Source organism: Ascaphus truei, chromosome 20, assembly GCF_040206685.1.
Source record: "Ascaphus truei isolate aAscTru1 chromosome 20, aAscTru1.hap1, whole genome shotgun sequence".
NCBI lineage: Eukaryota > Metazoa > Chordata > Amphibia > Anura > Ascaphidae > Ascaphus > Ascaphus truei.
Window position 1 is genome coordinate 15,702,603 of NC_134502.1, and position 21,162 is coordinate 15,723,764.

General features: G+C 40.0%; 2 protein-coding genes across 2 annotated transcripts; one reads left to right on the top strand and one right to left on the bottom strand.

Moving 5' to 3' along the window:
• Positions 1-1,235: 1,235 nt before the first annotated feature.
• LOC142470940 (zona pellucida sperm-binding protein 3-like) lies at positions 1,236-16,234 on the top strand. Its single transcript, XM_075577746.1, is given in 10 exon segments — positions 1,236-1,589; positions 3,023-3,141; positions 4,309-4,412; positions 4,484-4,661; positions 4,741-4,861; positions 4,947-5,038; positions 5,329-5,459; positions 5,869-5,885; positions 6,609-6,786; positions 16,179-16,234. Coding segments are annotated over 10 exon segments (1,350 nt in total).
• A 224-nt stretch (positions 16,235-16,458) lies between these two features.
• LOC142470941 (olfactory receptor 11A1-like) lies at positions 16,459-17,442 on the bottom strand. The gene has a single exon (XM_075577747.1). It carries the CDS (start codon positions 17,440-17,442, stop codon positions 16,459-16,461), a length of 984 nt encoding a protein of 327 aa, XP_075433862.1.
• Positions 17,443-21,162: the final 3,720 nt, after the last annotated feature.

The following is a 21,162-nucleotide window of genomic DNA, read 5'->3' on the forward strand; positions in this document are numbered from 1 at the left end:
TGCTGGGGGTTGCGGGTAGTTGAAGGGACGACCTGGTCACCAGAGCTCCACGGCGGGATAAGGGCCGGAAAGGGCGCCACCATTTTGGAATTATTAGGCAATGTAGCAGTAGCCATTACACCCATAGCTACGCAGGGGAACTACAACTCCCATTAGTCTTTATATATATATATATGTGTGTATGTATGTACTGTATGTATATATGTATATATATATATCTATATATATATATAGATATATATATACATACACCCACACACAAGGCTGAAATCAACTTTGTTCAACTCAAGAGACCTCCTGTATATACTGAATGTACACACACACACACACACACACACACACACACACACACACACACACACACACACACACACACATTCTTTAGGGTTCTGGAGGTTAATGGTGCTTTGCTGAGAATCTGTAGCATGGAAGGGGTTAATGAGACAGTGCCATAGGAAGGAGCGATACTCTGCAGTTCTCCCTAGCAAATAATGGTTTAAAGCAGAGATACTCTGCAGAACTTATCGTGGTGGGGGGGAGGGGTTAATTGAGAAACACTTTTCAGGTCTCTGACAGGGAAGGGGTTAATGTGCTTTAGGGGGAAGAGCATTGCAATACTCTGCTGGGCCCTGGCATGGAAGGGGTTAATCAGGCCCCAATGTGCATGTGCCTGGCAGGGAATTGGTTAAGTTAAACCCCCTTTAACAGTCCTGTTTCATCTCCACCCCCCCCCCCCCCAAGTAGCATTGTATAGTGATGCCTAGTACCTCTATACCCATTCATCAGCACCCTTAGAATAAAGATACAGCACTGTATAATCATACAGAGCTACACCATGTGTATTCATGTTACTGAATATCAACATGCTGCACTGTATAATGATCTGAGTATCTCTATACCATTCCAGCCCCTTGATAAGGAACATGCAGCTCTTACTCAATTAAAAAAAAGTGCCTAATAGATCACTAAAGGGAATACAAACCTTTGGATAGATACTTCATTATATATAACTTTCACTAGTAGGAAATAAACATTCTGCAATTAACAGCATCACAGAGTATATACATACAGTATAAGAACATAATATTGAGGAATATAAACTTTCTACTCCTTGTAAATATGTGTGGTGGGTGCTCAGGCGTGGGCTGATTATCTGCCCCAGGTGGGAAGTGTTTGCAGGGGGTGGGTGGGGTATATAAGGTAATTCTCTGCAGTCTCTCCCTGCTGTAGTCAGAATGGGGCAGTGGGGGAAACTGAGCTGCCTTTGCCTTGTCGTGCTGGTCAGTGTCCCAGCTGTTGTCAATGGTCAGCATGTGCCTGGAAGGTGGTCTTCTCAATGGGACACTTGGCCTGTGGTAGGATATGCTCAGGGTTCTTCCAGACAACTGTCTCCACAGCAACTTATCAGTGTGCGGTGTGAGGAGCAGGAGATGGTGGTCAATGTGCAGAGGGATCTGTTTGGAACTGGAAAACTGGTGAAAGCCTCAGACTTGACCCTAGGACCCCAGCTCTGTCCACCCAGCTCCCAGAGTACAGATGCCACATTGATCTTCCAGGCTGGGTTGCATGAGTGTGGAAATGGTTTACAGGTAAGGGGGAGTCTGGTTCTGCTGCTGACTGCATAGCAAATGTTCCAACCTGATATCTGAAGATAATGGGATACACAAACTGGGTTGCCATTTTAATGCTGTCATTTTAAAGTATGTTTCCAGCTATGTACTGTAACTTTACCTGATCTCCTCTTGTATGCTGTAATATTAAATGTAACTAAATGAAATGGCAATATACTGTACACTGCAAATATGATTAGAGATCCAGTCTGAAACAAAGTTGTTAGAATCCCTTCTTTTAAACGCCTTCTGTCAATAGTCTGTGGTCATTAGTCCAGGCTATTAAATGGTTGGCTACCAAATATGTACCCTTGTTCTAATCTCAGCAAATTAAGATTATGTGGAAGGGGGAGTTGCGTGTGCAAATTTGTTGGACAATGTCAAACAAAGATGATATTCAAATGCTAATCTCTCCATGTTTCTAACCTGATATAAAAATAAGTTATCGATTGATTAACCCCATAAACATATTACTTCACTTTTTTCACAAGGAGGCATTGTCCCTTTAAATAGACATGTTATGGGGAAAGTTGAATTATTTTTAACTAGATAGAAATGGAACACCCTGCTCTAACCACTAGTTTAGGTTAGTAAATTGTGTTTAGCATGTGTGCTACCAGGGAGATAAATGCTATAACAGAAAAAAAGGGGGTTTGTCCTATGAACACTTCCCATATGGAATCATCCCTTTAGATGGTGCACTACAGACCAAGTCTTGATGTGAATTAGATGGTCTGTTAAATTAAACTTTAAGATATCAAAAATAGAAATAACTTTAAAATTGGATTTGTGAACCAAACAAACTATATGCAATCCCAAAAGATGGGTTGCATAATCTGCTAATCTCACGAATTGAGACTGAGACCCATGGAGATAGTCCGGAATATAGTATTGCACTTCTAGAGACATACATCTATAACTAGAGGACAGAGGAATAAATAGTATTTTCCCATGTGGCCTTTAGCAGTATAGAATCACTGCAGCATTGTACTGCAGTTCATAAGAATCTGTCACGAGACTTTGATTCATTTCACCAGCAACAATATTGGTATCACTGGTGATATTCACATTTATGCAACTCTTCTTTTGGGATTGCATATAGTTTGTTTGGTTCACAGATCCAATTTTAAAGTTATTTCTATTTTTGATATCTTAAAGTTTAATTTAACAGACCATCTGATTCACATCATCAAGACTTGGTTATAATTTAAGTCTGTAGTGCACCATCTAAAGGGATGTTTCCATATAGGAAGTGTTCATGGGACACAACTTTTTTTTTTTTTTTTTTTTAACTGTAGCATGAATCATGCTCTACATTAAACTGGACTTCCTGAGCATGACATGCTGTTATAGGAACATTTAATTGTGCTTCACTGGTCCCTTATCCTCCTGAAACCCTCTGTTCTCTGCAGATGACCCCAGACTGGCTGATCTACAGTACAAACCTCGCTTACAGCCCAACCTCTTCCAGGAACTCTCCCATCATCAGGACCAACCCAGCGGTGGTTCCCATCCAATGCTATTACTCCAGGTGATTTACCCAGAGGGAGGGGAATCTGCAACATGGTCAATTTGTGGTTGGCATCTCAACCCTTGGACTGAGGGAGTGTTGGAAGGAAAAGGCTGGAATGATTCCTCATGTTCCGCTCTTCAGTCTAGAAAAACAAACAAACTCTGAACATGCTGCAACCTGATTGCTCATGCCCTGATTTTTGCAGATTTGCCAATGTCGACTTGTAGTTTGCTACTTATTCTGGGTGTAACGGAAATGTAATTTTTGCAGGCGCTGTATTTGCTCTGACATTGACACCGTTTTAGAGATACCATTGTTGCCAGATATTGTATTTTTATATTTACTTGTGATCTTGCATATAGTTATCAGATAACCTAGCCGTTATTACAATTGAATTTTGTGCAAAAGACTAATTTTGCCAGGTTTGTGAAATTTCCACCTATTTATAAATTTACCTCTTCTATCTTTGTATGCTGATTTTCCCAGTTTAATATTTCACTGGCATCAGTGCACAGACGGCTTTCCTGGGGCCCAGGACTAATTATGACCGCTCCCCCCCCTGTTGGAAGAGTTGTGAGCCCCTATATTTCTCTCCACTTCTCAACCTTCCCCCGCTCTGTCAATTACCCCAATCTCGCTCAATTCCTGCCCCCACCTTGCTTGTATTTCTCTCCCCTGCATCTCGCTCCTCCTTTTCCTCACCCCCTCCCTCCATTACCCCACTCAATCCCCCTCACTCTTTCCCTCCTTCCCACAAAATATATACCAAAAAAACCAGGCCCCGGCTCTCTGATGCCTGTTTCTCCCACACTGTCGCCCATCCAGCTGCTGCGTGACCGCCTCAATAACGTCAGTGTGCCGGAAGTAAGCTTGGCCCAGCTGCTGGCATGAAAGGGAGGCCTGCTGACTCAGAAGCATGCTACAGTCAAAGTGGAGGGAGGTCCACAACAGATTTAACAATGGAATGTCATATAGTTTCTATTTGAACTGTGCCTTTTGTAGGCACATCTTTCTCCAAAGAAATTGCAATCCCATTTTGGTGTCTGACACTCAGAGATAAACTTCAGTGACTTCTGTGGTCACTGGGAGTGACACTGCAATGGAAGGTGAACAGTTGTAATCTGTCCCACTAACCTACTTCCAAAACATGGATTTTGTTTTTTTATATGTATTTTTTTTCCTCAGACATAGGAACGTGAGCAGCAAGGCCATCAAACCGACATGGGTACCCTTTAGCTCCACTGTATCTGTAGAAGAGAGGCTGTCCTTCTCATTGCACCTGATGAATGGTATGTTGGGTCAAAGCTGTTATGGGATAGTGTCTGGTATTTTCTCCAATGTTCTGTCACTTTTTTTTTAGGAGACTGGAGCTCTCTGAGAACCTCCACTGTGTTCCAGCTTGGTGATGTATTCTACATCGAAGCCTCTATTGACACAGGAAACCACATGCCTATGACAATCTTTGCAGACAGCTGTGTGGCCACATTGTCTCCAGACATAAACTCCAATCCTCACTATGAGATTATTGCTCTGAATGGGTAAAGTCTGGGGTGCCTTGTATAATCTCTATGGTGTTCGTTTGTTACATTAGCAAATGGGAATATTTCTTGTCTACAGGTGCTTGGTGGATGGAAAATTGGAGGATTCCTCCTCTTCCTTCAGATCCCTGAGGCCCAAACCAGACAAGCTTCAGTTCATGGTAGATGCCTTCATGTTTACTGGGACAGATGCATCCCTGGTGAGAATATTCAATGGGCTTCCTGTCGGCTGTAGTTATCTGGAATTTATCTCAATGTAATTGTAACCCCTATTCTGTGTCCTAGATTTACATAACCTGTAATCTGAGAGCTGCTGCAGCTACCCAGGCACCAGATCCCTTGAATAAGGCATGTTCATTTAGCAAACCTAGCAACATGTGAGTAGTCTGAAGATGTTGTGACTTGAGATACTTGTGTTTGTGGGTGTAAAAAAGGTATTGCAAGCTGAATTGAGATGCTTCTTTATAATGCTGGTACTTTTCCAGTCTGAAGACTACATCTCCAAAAAGCAGACAAGATCCATACAACACACACCAACATTGGAATGAGGTGGGACCAAACCTTGCAGTGCATTTTAAGGGACAACTCTTCCATTTCAGAAGGAAAGGGTTTGAGGTTTAGTTCTTTCACCAACTGTTTCTAATCTTTGGATATGTTTCCCTCACAGCTGGTCACCACTGGAAGGCCCCAGTAATATCTGTAGCTGCTGTGAAACTGGGAACTGTGGAATACTTGGAGGACAGAGCAGGAGGCTCTATACAGGATCCAGAGGGATGGGGAAGAGAGCAGCCATATCAGGTAAATTTATCCTGCACTGTTTTGATATTATCTCAAGGCACAATCGCCTCCTATTCAATCACTGTCTGCGATGGTGTTTGGGAACCCTAGATCGTGACCTGTTAATCTTTCTGTGTTCCCATGTGATATGAATGATCCATTACGAGTTTCTTTATTTGCACATGTTCAGGCATCAATGTGAAGGGAATACTTAATTTCACAATCAAAGGCAGCCTCGTAATCCAAGCTGTACTATGGTCTCCTACATTCTGACATGCTACCTCTTTATTCCTATACTTCCTTGTGTCTTTCTAAATTTATTTATTTATAAAATATTTTACCAGGAAGTAATACATTGAGAGTTACCTCTCGTTTTCAAGTATGTCCTGGGCACAGAGTAAAACAAAATAATACATGGTTACAAATACAGTTACATAAATGAACAAGGTATACATTTATATACAAGACATTGCATGCACAGTTAAAGAAAATATATATTCTGAGCGTATGAAACAGTTACAGACCAGATTAAAGTGTGAGACAGCCTTAGATTTGAAAGAACTTAAGCTGGTGGTGGATATGAGAGTCTCTGGTAGGTTGTTCCAGTTTTGGGGTGCACGGAAGGAGAAGGAGGAACGTCCGGATACTTTGTTGAGTCTTGGGACCATGAATAGTCTTTTGGAGTCTGATCTCAGGTGATAGGTACTGCATGTGGTAAGGGTAACCCTCCTTTTAAAGATCCCTATTTTCTGCAAAAGTGCAGTTGCAGATTATAGCCTCACTTGGGAGGGAAGACCTTGTAAATTTTTGAGCCTTAAAATCAAATTCGGTAAACAAATAAGCATGGTAATGTGCTTTTAGAGGAGATCCTTATGGTGGAGGGGAAACTAGGAGAATCTCTTATAATATAAGGTTAAATGTGTGATTCTTAAACTAAAGGTGCATCTGTGTTTAGAAACATGACCAATACATTTCTACTGAAATTTAGTGAGAATAACCATAAAACCATTTGTTATATTTTCTGTAGGACCTGCTAAAAGCTTTCTACTTCTAGTGCAGGTTAGGTTTTTTAAGCAAACACTGGCTTAAATATAGCTAGTGCCAAAATCTCAAAGCCGCCTCATATTTTTTTATTTTTTCTCCTTTCTTTCTGCAGGTCCAAACTCTGAGGTAGAACATGGATTGGCCACACTTGGTCCCCTCTTTGTGCTCGGTCCTGAGAGCAACAAAGCACGTGCAGTAAATCAGGTGTCTGAGCCTTTGCTTGAGCTTTGGTTGTTGGTGCCAGTAGGTTGCTTAAGTCTTGTTGTAATTTCTGTCTGTATTTCTGTGACTGTGCAACGTTTCTGTATGAAGCCATCTTTTATTCATGCTACACTGAAATAAAGAATTTAAAAGAAATACGGTCTTGTTCTTCAATGTCTAACCTGATGCCAAGAGGATTTATTGTAATTTTTGGTATCTATATAAAGGAGGCTTAGCAGTGTCTGCTTCCATTACATACATAAATACAGCCTGATGTTCTGTATGCTAAACTCTGCATATTTTCTGAAGACATTTGTGTGGATCTATGCCTCATGGTAATGTTGGCCTTCTATTGACAAATACTTTATGTAAATACTCGCTTTTGTGCCCGACTTCGCCCAGGGAATGTATTATTGAATACATGTCCCAGAGCCCGCCCCTGCTGCTGGATGTAGTGCGGGTGAGATTTGTCTCTGTATTTGTCTTCCCCTGCTGTCGGAAAATGTCCCTGGCGCTCCCCCCGCTGGCCGCACATCTTTCCACGCTGTTGTGGCACATCTCCTCCACCCCCTCACCTGCAGCATAATGTACAGTGAAAGTTTTGTGGTGCTGTTTGAGATTTCGATGCTTCAGACATACAGACAGAATCCAACTTAGAATTATAGTATAGATGCAATGTCACTTTTTTTTTTTTTTTTGTGCGCCTCTTGCCAAGGTTGGCTTGTGACCTCAGATGGTACCTCCCTTTTTCAATGAGATCTGGTGGCACCTTAGTGCAATAAAGATTCTCAGATGGTTGTCCTCTTTACCCCACATGATTGTGTGGGTGATTACCTTCATGACAACAAAGAACAGCAGGGTATTTGTGTTCGGATTGTGATCACTGCACCTAGATGGGAACAGATGTATGCGGCATTATTTCTACTAATGACACTACACATCCCAGTATACTTCCATTGAGTTCTGTGGCAGTGATGGTATAAAATATCCCACCAGAAGGATAGATGAAGCTTTGTCTGTAACCTCTATGAATTTACCAAATGTTTAAAGAACATTATTTATTGAGAAATACCATGATTTATTGAGAAATACCATGAGGTCTCCATAAAAATATGAGTCAGGTATAGAGTACTTTGTTTATTACAACATTCTGAGTAAACTGCCCAAGAACACCCTGTTTGATTATTACTATTTGTCCATATACCAAACTTAACCATGGTCTCAGTCAGTAAGAGCTTGGGGGGGAAAAAGGATGAGTTATGTCTCCTTGGGCTATTGGGGGAATCGGCATACATTTTATGCCAGGCATGTACACTATAGCACTCCCTACCAATTGCATGGGCTTGTCATTTTAACTTGTTGAACATGCCACTGTTTGGTCATGGAGATTGACCCTTTAAAATGAGTGCATGAATACCTGAAATGTCAAGTGCAAATGGTTGGTCCCTCAAACATGGTGAATTAATGGCAGTGGTAATGTTGGCAAAAGATACCAGAGATAGTACTCTTTTATAAAGGGGGAAGTAATAAGTGAACTCTCAAAGGAAATTAAATCTGTTTCTGACACCTTCCTCACTATACACTGTACTGTAGGTCCAATATTCAGATGAAAAGCCCTCCTACATATATTAAATGGATAGTGGAAGGAATAACATTTCTAATGAGGAGGAAAATGGTACAACCAGTTAAAATTATTATACAGTAGGTGGGTAGACAATGTTGCCTGGGCCTTCTGCATCTAAAGCTACTGTAATTTGGCCAACCCGAGCAGACGCGGTGTTACAGGAGACCAATACTTTTAACACCTTTTTAGCCTTCAGGGACCAATTCACCTGGCAGAACAAGGTAGTGGAATAAAATGAGGTTTATTCTTGCAAAACCATCAGACACACAATAAAAATGTCAAAATACAGATGTGTGTATTAACTGGGGGCAGTCTCTAGCCTCAACTAGGTGCAGGGCATCTGCTTCAGAAGCCTTACCCTGTCCGCTCCATGGCCAGGGATACCATGGTACTCTTCAGATGAAATACCTGTCTCTCCCCGCTGGCTGCATCTTAGTTGATTTGAAGAACTTAGCTGCGACTGCAAAGGCTTCTCCGGGAACTCTATGCCAAGTGCTTTGCTATTCAGAGCGATGTATTTTTGATAAGTCTGACGGCACAAGTCCCAAGTAGTCTGGTTCTCTGATCAGCCAGTCCCCCTTATATAGACCTCAGTGTCCTATGTTCAATATGGAAGAGGGACTGGTGACCAATCGGAGCACAGTTTGTAACTCCAACAACCAATCCGAGCTGAGGGCTCGTTTGGCTGTATGCGTCAGAGGTAGGGGTGTGTCGAGGAGTTTTAAAGCCGGCAAGATGTAAATTTGAACTGGCCAATGGGAATCATGCCTACCAGCAACAGATTGCCCTTGCTAGCCCTATACCTCCCCCTGGGTAGGCGCCACCAAGTCTGAGCACAAAGATTCTTTCCTGCCGGGAGCCTTTGTCTCCAGACCCGGTACTGCGCCCTTCCCTGCTCACCAAACGTTCTGACACATCTCAACTTCCCTTCTCCCCTTTGATCCCACGTCTCTATGCAGAAATTCTGGCTGCTTATCGGATTACTAGGACTGTCTGAATACAGATGGATACACCTTTTTTATAAGTTCATTTATTTTTTGTTCCTCTAACCTGTGCTCAGGAATGGGACTGTTACACTAATCAGGGCGGGCTGACAATACAATGTTTTAAAGAGAAGATATAGAGAGACATGTACCCACATCCCAGATGTGGTCTGCGGGTAAGACGTGGGGACAACTGATAACTTTGCCCCCCAACCTTGTACCTAATGGTTTAACCACATTTTCACCCAAATACCCACCCTTAATCTCCCAAAATCCAGGTTTATTGCATAACTTTAAAGGTTATAACAATGTTTTCAGGATTAACCAGTCGGGCTTCACCTTTGTTAGGAAGACTGGCTACCCCCACCATCGCACTCTGTCCTTGCCCATCAGTGCACTTGTGGTCTTAAATGGTTAGTCAATCACACTAACTGAGGTGGGCTGGCCTGCAAACATGAAACTCTTACACAATGTGGGAACCTGGGTCAGAAGGTTTAATGTTATTTTAATTAAAACACTGGATAATTTGTTCATTGAGATATATCAAAGATTAGAATGTATTAATTCTCTTTATTGTATTTGTTGCTTATTTTTAAATTGCATCTGTGTTCCTTTTAATATCCCTCCACTAAATGTATATCATTCAGGATTTTTGTATTCATTATTCTTTCCAGAATGGGTTTACAACTTATAGGTATATATGATGGATAGGTATGTGGTTAAAGGAAACCCCTGAGGAAGCCATTGGGTGAAACGCATTGGGATTTTTGAACCTCTGAAGTTCGCATACGTGTTTTTTTTTTTTCCCCTACTCTGCCCCCTTAGAGAGGACTGTCATTGGACTGAGATGACCTAACAGGTGAGCATGAATAGATAGAGTAGACCACTCTAGAATTATAGTGTGGTGCAGCGGGAACAGGGGGGGACCCTAACAACTCCAAAGTAATAAGAACAGTTCCAGCACTCAAGATACAGTAATGGTCTGGAGATAAGCAAAAAGAGAATTGAATGTAAGAACATCAGATACATACAAATACTGATGCAAAGTTATTGCTAATCAAGAAGCAATTGGTGTACTGTAGGTGAAAAAATGTACAACTACAGTATGGGTAAATCTCACAACAGCCAGAGGGGAAGGGAAGGAGAGAGGTGGTGTGGGACAACATGAATTTAGGCAAAGAGGGGGGCAAAATTTTGGGGGTGAACTTCTTCAGGCCTGTTCCCAATGACCCGTAGGATCAGAGGCACTTCCCTCACCCTAAATAACAACCTCCTAAAAAAATAGTGAACTAGTGCAACCAAAAGATATATTTTGGGCCCACCCCTCTCCTTCCCTACCTGTCTTTCCTTTCACAAACCGGTGAGCATGGGTGCGCTCATGTATTCTGAGAGTCACGCCGACCTCCTGTTTCTCTCTCATCCATTTGGAAGGGATTTTTTTGTAATATCGGAGGGAGTGAGAGAGAATGAGTTCTCTAATACAGGTACCTTTGCATTGTTGTAAGACATCTCTGGGATATTTCTGGAACTTCATAATTAATATTATATTTGGGCGTCTGTCTCCCACACTCTGGGTTATGCTGCAGCACTAAAAGGATTGTACAGAGAAACCATAACTGTCATTGACGTTTAGTGTACTGACCATGCATAAAAACTGAGAGAGAGAGAGAGAGAGAGAGAGAGAGATACACACACACATGATGAACCAATATACAAATAAATGTAGAAGGGTTATCATAAACATGCTGTACTACAAATAACATTTCTCCATACAGACACACTACAATAAAATCATGTTCCTTTAATAATCCTATCTGATCTTACAATCAAAATCCTCAAATGCCAATCAAAAACCTCAAATGACAATCAAACATTGCATGCATCATATATACAATGTAAATGCAATCTATGCACCATATACATTCTGCAAATGAATGTTAACAATAACATTCAAAACAGAATACCAATACCTCCAAACAAGTATACTATTTAAACCAATCCAGTAAACATAAATCAATTAGCCTTCATTAATGACATCCCTAAACAATTAAACAATTAACTAATTCAAGAGTTGAACAGAACAATTTATCCTGTGAAAAAATATAAGTACCAACAAGAATACAATATAGAAAAGCAAGCCTCACCCTGACCTAAAGTACACCATACAATAGCAACAATTACATCTATCTAATTTTAAAATACATTATACACACATTTAAGCATAGCAGCATAGCCAAATTAATTTAAAACACAGCAAAGCAAGCTTTTAAAACAAAACCATTTCTTACCCTGTATGTATATATCGATCTAGACATACATACATACATACATACAGTGGCAAGAAATGATATATCAAAAATAAAGAAATACAAATGTTAAAAAAGCTTTTAAAAAAATTAACAAGTTAAATAAAATACATTTCTTTAGTTCACTTACCATTACTTGACCCACTCACCGACTCCCGTTGAACAGCTTACTCTCGAACCAATCCAGCAGGCACAGGAACCCATAAAATAACAAACCATAAAATAATAAACATTAAACTAAAAATCCAAAACAATCCACGGGTCTTCTATTTGTAATCCATCTTCATCTGTATTCTTCTTTCTTCTATCTGCGGCTCTCTTCCGGGGTCTTCTTGTCTCCTACGGCCACGCCCTGGCCTTCTTCTTCTGTAGGAGGTCCTTCCTCCTCGGCGTCTTGCTTCAAAATGAGACTACATAGGCTTTTAAAGGCCTTTGACGTCACATTTTTGTCATGGTTCCCACGGCCCTGATTGGGCCGTGAAAATCATGTGTTTTGGTCCAGAAAAAAAAATGATGACGTCATTTAAAGGCAATGAAAGCACAGCCAATCAGAATGGCTTTGCTTCAATTGCCTTTAAGATGACGTCATGAAAAGAAACATGGCCGTCCTCACATGGTACGGTAGCCAATCAGAGCGTGGGAACACCATCCCAAGTCTGATTGGCTCTAGTATACCATGTGACAGAGGCTTGGGGGAGAACGGATGTGACATCATTGAAAGCCTGTCACATGGTACTAGAGCCAATCAGAGTAGGGATAGACTTCCCACGCTCTGATTGGCTAGCAAGACAATAACATATACAGTAAATAATCATATTAACCACATAGTGGCTGTATTGACTTCCAAGGAATGGATAATCCATAATCTGGCTGGAAATATAATGTCATGTTTATTTATGGTATGATTTCTGGTACTTGATTTATTTAATGGACTAATGTCTAATGTTACTTTACTCCATGGCTTTCTAATCACCCTGTAATCCATGCAAGAGAGCTGTGTGTTGTTTGTAATAGGGCAGGGTGGCTAGTTAGGTGGCCTGAGGTTTGGTGTATTGATCAGTGCTCTGGGGTGTGGGGTAAAGCCTTTCGTTGGAGGCTGGTGGACTGTTACCCTTATATATAAGTTCACAAGTATTATTTTTTTTTGTTGTTCCAGCCCCCATGATTCTATAGTTATTACCCAAGCCATTGCATTGCATGAACTGCCTCTTTGGCATTTAAAATGCAGGCCTGTTAGTATTAAGTTATAAGTACAATTAACATCTAAGAACCTATTGCAATCAAAAACAATATTAACAAAATACACAAACAATAAACAAGACATTGTGTAAAACATGATATTTGGAGACACCTCTTCAATGGCGTTAAGGATTAGACATTGTAAACAAATTGTAAACATGACTAAATTGCTTAGAATGATGTGATGGACCATAGCCGAAACTAAACCAGTGTTTTGCTGAAACGCCACTGAGTGTTACATTTAGTGGACATCTTCATTCTTCGTTCGTTTTCTATAGCAGATCATGTTCACTGCTCCTGGAAATATGTGAATGGAGTTGAAGTTCAGGACAAATCTTTGGGGCACCTGTATGGGTGGACATGCCCTCCTTTGCCTCGTAGGCTAACAGAAGACCCAGTGTTAAGTAGAACAGAAAAAAACTCAACATCATCTGCATGGACTTTTCCCTGGTGTTTTAAGTTCAGATTTGCTAGAATCGACAGAGATTTTTGAGTCAAGAAATGTTGGTGCAAAGGTTTTTGTTGCTGAACAGATTTTTTTTAAAAAACAGACGGCTTGCTGAGATTGGGTCATGTACAATTTCCTTTGCCTTTAGCATTTTTCATCAGGACTCCTGTGACTTTATCTGACCTCTTTGACTGGTGTAGCAGGCAGTTGTGGCTCTGCTGGTGTTTGTTGTAGACTTTTCTGTTGATGGGCTTATTCTCCCATTAAGTATTCTTAATGTCTTTATACATATACAGTATTGCCTCTAGCATCACTGGATCACTGCAAGCACTGTTCTTGGAGACTGCACCGAGGATCAGTCTATTTCTCCCACCGGTCCAGGAGCTGTCTCCATACACATGTAGCACACTACAACTTATAGCATAGCCCCTACTTAATGCCCTGGACCTTACTGGACTATAGTATCTGCTATTATCTTTGCACATTGCGTTGTGTTGTAATTAGTGTGGCTCATTTGGTGACATCTAGGTCACAGTGTAGGATTCTGTGTAATTCATTTTGAGGCACAGAGGTCACAGTGCATTATCAGATGTAACATATTCACATTCTATGTGAGTTATATTGCACAGACCATTGAGATTCTTGGTGCGACACTCATTGTTTTTATTTTCACTAAGGGATAATCTGGACGTGAGTGTGCAGGGATATACCATAGTTCAGTAAAGGGTACACCGGGGTACTAGAGAGGAAAGAATTCCCTTAGTGATGCACAACAGCAGATAATATTGATAGGATTCAAATTACATTTATTACAAGGAATTTAAAATAAAGGGCATCCAAATGCAACAAACACATGAAGTATATTGAACAAAGTGGGGGTATAGAACTGGGTGTGGTAACCTATATACCTGTCTAAACCTCAAACAGAAAACCTATTGGGGTATACACCAGATACTGTATGACAAAGAAGTTATAACTGGGTGTGGAAACAAATATACCCATCTAGACCTCAAGGATGAGAAGTGTCAATGATATTATACAACAGTACTAAGTATTCACTCTGTTTGCATAGGTAAATACATAATAATAATAGTTTGCTCTTGTATAGCGCTGCTAGTATTACAGAGACATTTTGCAGACACAGTCCCTGCCCCTTAGAGCTTACAGTCTATGTTTTTGGTGCCTGAGGCACAGGGAGACTTGCCCAAGGTCACAAGGAGACAACAGCAAGAATGAAAACAATATCTTGTAAGGAACAAGAACAAAAGAGCCCTGGGACAGGGTAAATAAAAGCCACCAGCTATATGCCTGGAAAACCTATGTCTAGTCTGCAGTGCAGCACTGACTAGGTTAACTTCAGCTGGGAACCTCAGGACAATTAGTTGGATCCCAGCTGCCTAATCAAGGTGTGTTAAAACCCAGGCTGTAGACACATGGTGCTGACTGTTGAGGAGAGAGGAGTAAGCTACAGAATAGATTTCTGAAACAAGGTCTGTTAGCTCAGTAGATGAATTGTGAACTGTCTGTCCCCTGCATAGAAAAAGGGTAGCTGCCTTATTTATAAACTGTCTGCTAAAGAGAAACTGTATTGTTTGGTCTGCTGATGAAAAGCTATTTTTGTTTTTGTGTGCTGTATATCTTTTAAGGCTAAATAAATAAGCCTTGTCAAGAAACCCACGTGTGTAGTTGCATGTACCCTGCAACAAGCCCCCATACTCAGCACTCAATATCCAGGAAAAGTGGATTAATTAAAATGTAAAATGTTACTTTTAATAGTTGATAATAATAAAATAATGTTGGAACAAGACATAAGTAATAACAACAAAACACAAAATATAGCTGTGATCTAATTAAAATCCTGATAATTTAGGGAAATTGTGATGGTGACTCCTGGCTATAGTAGTATAATATATAGACCCAGGTCAGTCCCTTATGAACTGGAAATAAGTCACAGAAATGTTGGCTTTGGGAACGGGCCAGTAGAAGGGGTTGTTAAACCCGAAACGTTGCCCCCTCCTCTTCCATCTTATTTTTTCCCTCAAGGGTAGTTTTCCCTTTCCTACCTCATTCGTGATATCACATTTCCCCCTCCCCCCTCTCCCTTTCCTCCATCTCCTCAGGCTGTGCCTGTATGCACTTTTGTTTTAGTCCTGGTCTGTAAATCGCAGCAGGTTGCTTTGTGATATGTATTGCCTTGTCAATACACCTTTATCTATTTTCGTATACCACGTTTCATAGTTTTGCTTTCAGTTGGATTGTTGGGAACACTATTTGTGTTTTATGTTTTGTCTGGGAGGAAATGGGGGTCTCTCCATTGTTCCCGTGCACCCATCATTTTAACACACTGACAATGTTTTCATTAGGAAGTGCTGCCTACACAATATAATTTCAAGATTTAAAAAAGAAATAGTTACTCTCTATTTACCTAACTGAATACACACAGAATGTTCCTATATTTACAAAAATTGGCTAAGGTCCCAATATTTACCATCTGCTTTCACAAAATATTGGTGTTCCTAAGTAAAATGTTCACAGCTGGTGATTTCTGGTAAAGTTATCCATATTGTGTGTCCTCTCCAAAATAGGACCACCTTTATAGGTATAATCTGAGGGCCAATGATTTAATCTGTAGCTGTGTCTTCTCACAAAGGTTACTCACACATCTATAGAGACACACTGGGCATATATGGTGGTAACAGGATCATTGCTCAAAATCCTGGGCCATTGACACGACATCACATTCTCTCAATAGATCAGGGGTCTTGGCTTCAATTGTGTCAGCATTTTGGGTAGTGGATTTAGAAGGAGTCAGGGTCAGTGAATAATGATAATGAGACATACTATTACAATGTGTGGTGCCGTTTTAATTTCTGTTTGTATATTCGATTTAATTAGGTGTGACCTTACCTTATGAAGAGGAACACTTGAAATGGTTAGAGAAGCTCATATAAACCAATATTTGAGCAAACAGGTTTATATTGTTTTATAAGTTCAGTATTAGTTCTACAATCACTAAATTCAGAATGATGCTGCTAACAAACGGAGAACCCAGTCTATAACTTCATCAGCAATTTATTCCCCATTGTTCTGTCCTGTCTGACTCGGGTCAGTCTTTTTCATTCACAACCCAAATACTACATTACAGATGTACAGTATATCCCCTTTTTGTATTAGATCAGAATTGTTTCCTTCCTATCACCATCCAGATACATTTCTTCAGAGCTGCCCTGATCTCCTGATTCCTCAGGCTATATATTATGGGATTGAATAATGAAGTCACTACTGTGCACAGCAGAGAAAGGACCTTGTTTAAGGTCTGTAAGTGTCCTCTGGATGGAACCATGTATTTTGAAATCAATGTCCCATAATACACACACACTGCTAGATGAGAGCTACAGGTGAAGAATGCTTTCTGTTTCCCAGTGGTGGAGGGGATCCTGAGAATGGTTAGTGAAATATAAACATATGTTAAAAGGACAAACACAAATGGGAAAAGAAGTATAGGGATGGCTAGCACAAACACTACTATTTCCACAATGGACGTATCTGAACAAGACAGTTCTAACAAAGGACCAAACTCACAGTAGAAATGGTCAATGATATTGGGGCCACATAATTGTAATTCACATACCAGCCATGTTCCAATAAGTGACGGCATAAACCCTAACAACCAACACAGAGTAATTAAGATATAGCATAGACTGACATCCATAATGCTGGTGTAATGCAGCGGGTTACAGATAGCCAAGTATCGGTCATAAGACATCACTGTGAGAAGAAAGCATTCAGTAGATATTGAAGAACCATTGATAAAAATCTGTGTTATGCAGCTAGCAAGAGGGATGGTGGCCCCTTCTTCCAATATAACCTGCAGCATTTTGGGGACAATATTTGTGATGAGAAATATGTCTGATACAGACAAATGACCAAGGAAAAAATACATTGGGGTGTGGAACTGCTGACTGGTTGTCACTAATCCAATGATTAGGACGTTCCCAGTAACTGTTACAATATAAACTATGAGTAACAATGAGAAGACTAATATCTTGAGGCTGTGAAGATCTGGAAATCCCAAAAGCAGGAATTCTCTGACTGTAGTCTGGTTGTCCTGACTCGTTGACTGATGAGGATAAAAGTTGGATCTCAAACGGATTGGCATCTTCCCTGTATCATTTCAAAAAGACAGAGCTCAGGGTAACACACATTACAGTACATTCAGTTAAAGAGAGTGTAATAATTTCCTAATCTGTCATTACTGGACCATTAGAAATCTCAACAGTAACAATGTATCCATGGATTAACAATTTTGCATCTATCATCATGTATAGTAGATTTCTTGTACATACACCTGTATTTGTCACATTGGTCATTTCATATTTACCACAACTTGCAGCAACCAAACACCATCTATCATCATGTAACGACTGCTCTTTAAATGGATATTTATCTTTAAATAGAAAACATAAAAATAAACCTGACCCATTGGACTCTATTTGCAAAGTGGTGCTAATCCATTAGACTCCTCCCAGCAACAAAAGACACATTATATCTCATTCACTGAATGGGCCATGATATGTCTTCTTCTGGTGCTAGAAGGTGTCGCGTGGAATTGTCAATAAATAAAAAAAAACAAAAAAGCAGGAACAAATGTAGAAATTCCCAATGCTATAATAACACAAATCAGCATACCTATCAGCAAGTTGTCTCTAAACCATGGCAAATAAATTCAGTACTTGAAAGAGAAGCTGCCACACCTGTAGTTCACACTTTGTGCTTCAATAAATACATGTAAAAGAAGTAGATTAAATCTTTATAGATCTATTCAGGACATGCAAAGTTTCGGGCAGCACCGAGCCCTTTGTCAGGCATTGTGAATCAGTCACTTACATACCCAACAAATAGTAGAGAGTCAACATCTGTGTGTTCAGTAATATCACCAGGATGTTATTAATAAACATGTTACAATATCTTTTTTATACTAAGCTGCAGAATGGGTACTTAGTAAATGATTGATTTAAAGCTGTAATACACAATACACATTGTCCATATGAAGAGAATAACAACACTTATTAATATATTGACATGTTTATTTGTAAACATATTCAGATTTGTAAATATCCATTCATTGCCAGTTCTTTATATTCTTTTCATATGGACACATAAGGGCTGAAGGTCTAGTGTAGTGTGACTTAATATCATTTTGCCAAAGGTAACTAATGCCATGGACTTGTTTAAGGGGTTACATCTACAGAATGTGGTTTACATTGTTTATTTACAAAATCTGACACCTACAATATATTTTATTTTTACACATTATTTACTGAGGTGAGTTTGTAAACAGGGTCAGCTGAGATATGAGAGTGGTTTGTACACAGGTTGAGCTGAGATTTTAGAGGGGTTTGTACACAGGGTGAGCTGAGACATGAGAGGGGTTTGTACACAGGGTGAGATGATTGGTGAGAGGGGTTTGTACACAGGGTGAACTGAGATTTGAGAGGTGTTTGTACACAGGGAGCTGAGCGGTGAGAGGGGATTGTACCTAGGGTGCTTAGACGTGAGAGGGGATTGATTTCCTTTGGCTGCTCCCTTGTAACTGATGTTAATGCGCATTCAATAATATTTTGCACAAGTAACACCTTCCTATACCCCCTTTGTCTGTATTGACTCTCTGATAAGGACACTTTGATCTTAGGTAAAGAAAACACTTGACTGACAAACACGTCCCTATTCAGATGTCCTTGAGACATTCAGTTTATAATTATTTTCCCAAATAATGGCAAACATTTGCGAAGAAGAAGAAGATCACCACTCCTACAGTATTATATATTGAATTGTGCCAACTGAAGTGTTACTGGGAAAGTGACCTCAAATATACAACCGTATCCAAAGAATCCCAATGCACATCCAATATTATATTTTATTCATTTCTATATGTTTTTTCTTCTCAGACGTATGAGTCATTTAGTTAAACCTTTTGGCCAAAACATATGAAGCTGGAAACCACGTCACGGTCAGACATGCACCAGTTACACATATCCCATGCAAATTACTATATCATTGTTTGGAACACAACCCAACATGCCCCTAAGTGTTACAAGTTTATAAAAAAAAACATTTAAAATGTCCACTGTAGATGGTGCCTTCTCTGCCAGAGTATTCCCTGTCTTGTTGAAGTGAATATACTGCAGGAAAATAGGCGAGTACATAACCCCTCCAGTGTTAATAGCTCAATGTCATTGGGCTATTTCCTATTCACTCCATGCAGTGGAGGAAATACAGAGGACACCGTATAACATTATTAGTGTAGGACCTGCTGAAAGGGTCTGACCTTGATGTGGGTGCAGGATTGAAATGTGTTGGCAAAAAGATTAAATTAAATGATCCATACTTATGAGAAGAAAAAACATAGAAATGAATCAAATGTCTAATTTTGGACGTGCGTTAGGGCTTCTTTGCTTAGTTTTGCACACCTGGAGAAGAACCCTGGACATTCAAGGGCATGTATATTGTATACCGTTGTTGGTCTAATAAAAGGTAACATACAGTACTGTACTACCATTGTTTTCAATTTTACTTTAGGGAAGCCAATTAGACTCAAACATTATTTACAAAATGTTGACTGTTTTTCTGGCTGGCTATGTTGAATTCCACACACTGATCTCACTTTCAGAATAAATACATTTGAGGCAATAACCCTATTTGTGTATTATCATGACTATTAAATTGTGACATTGTTTTTCCTATAACAACTGCATCTGATAAGGAAAGAGAACTCTCTTATCTTTAAGATTAGAGAAGTAGATCTCAGTCACTGCTCCACTAACCTTGTGGCACCCCGTCCAATTCACTTACCATGCAATGAGTCCAGGTCTTCACCACATCTGTCATCCCATATGGGTCATTCCCACAATTGTCAGGAACAGGCAAAGTATTTCAGACAAGATAATTAAGCAGCTGGCATTATCTCTAAGCTGTAAAATGTATCAATGAAAGAGTTCAGCAGGTAAAATACAAAGGACAACGGTGAATAATTGTCAGTGTTTTTGAGCTGCAGGCAGAACTCTCCTTCAGCACTGAACAGAAAAGCTGTCACTGACAGGCTGTAATATTCACTGCTCTGTGACTCGATTTATAATCTCCAAGCATTCAGTAGAGGATTCATTGTGGGATTCTGATTGCACAGAGAATATGATAAGGACTCTAGGGACGGACTGTGGTAATAATATGGGAACTAACAACTCATTGAATTCATTTGTTCATTGGAACTTTGGAAAGATAATTTTTCTTCTCCAAACTTTTCTCTGTTTGACCAGCATCCTGAAAGGATCCATCAATGAAGGTCATTTGGAGGCAAAATTGGTACACAGAAGCATTTTCGTCTCATGCTTCTTTGTGCCAATGCACCATTGGTGACTTGTATACTCTTTTCTTGTCTTTTATACATATGTATGATTGAGTGAGACTGCATCAAGAGAATTCTGGACACTGGAAGTTGGCAGAGTTAATTTGGATCCAGCTAAGGGTTTGGTTTTACTTTAACATATTTCATAGCATTGGCATCATTGGTGCCATATAGGTCAATTGCTTCAAATGATGTAAATTTGAGGAGAAATGAATCTCCAAGTAATGCTGCAGGTTATCCTTAATCAAGCCATTATAACATAATGCTGTAGATATAATCCTTGATAAATAGCAGGATGAAATTCACAATATAAACTTTTGATGCTAGATCCTATACATAGTATGCTGGGATAGAAACCAATAGGCGTCCTGCAGATAGCTAGGACATTAGGAGTCACAGCGAGATCCAGCAGCCTAGATCCAATTAGGCAATCAAAGCAGCTCCCAAAGGCAAGATAGCAAGAAAATTAGAAAACTG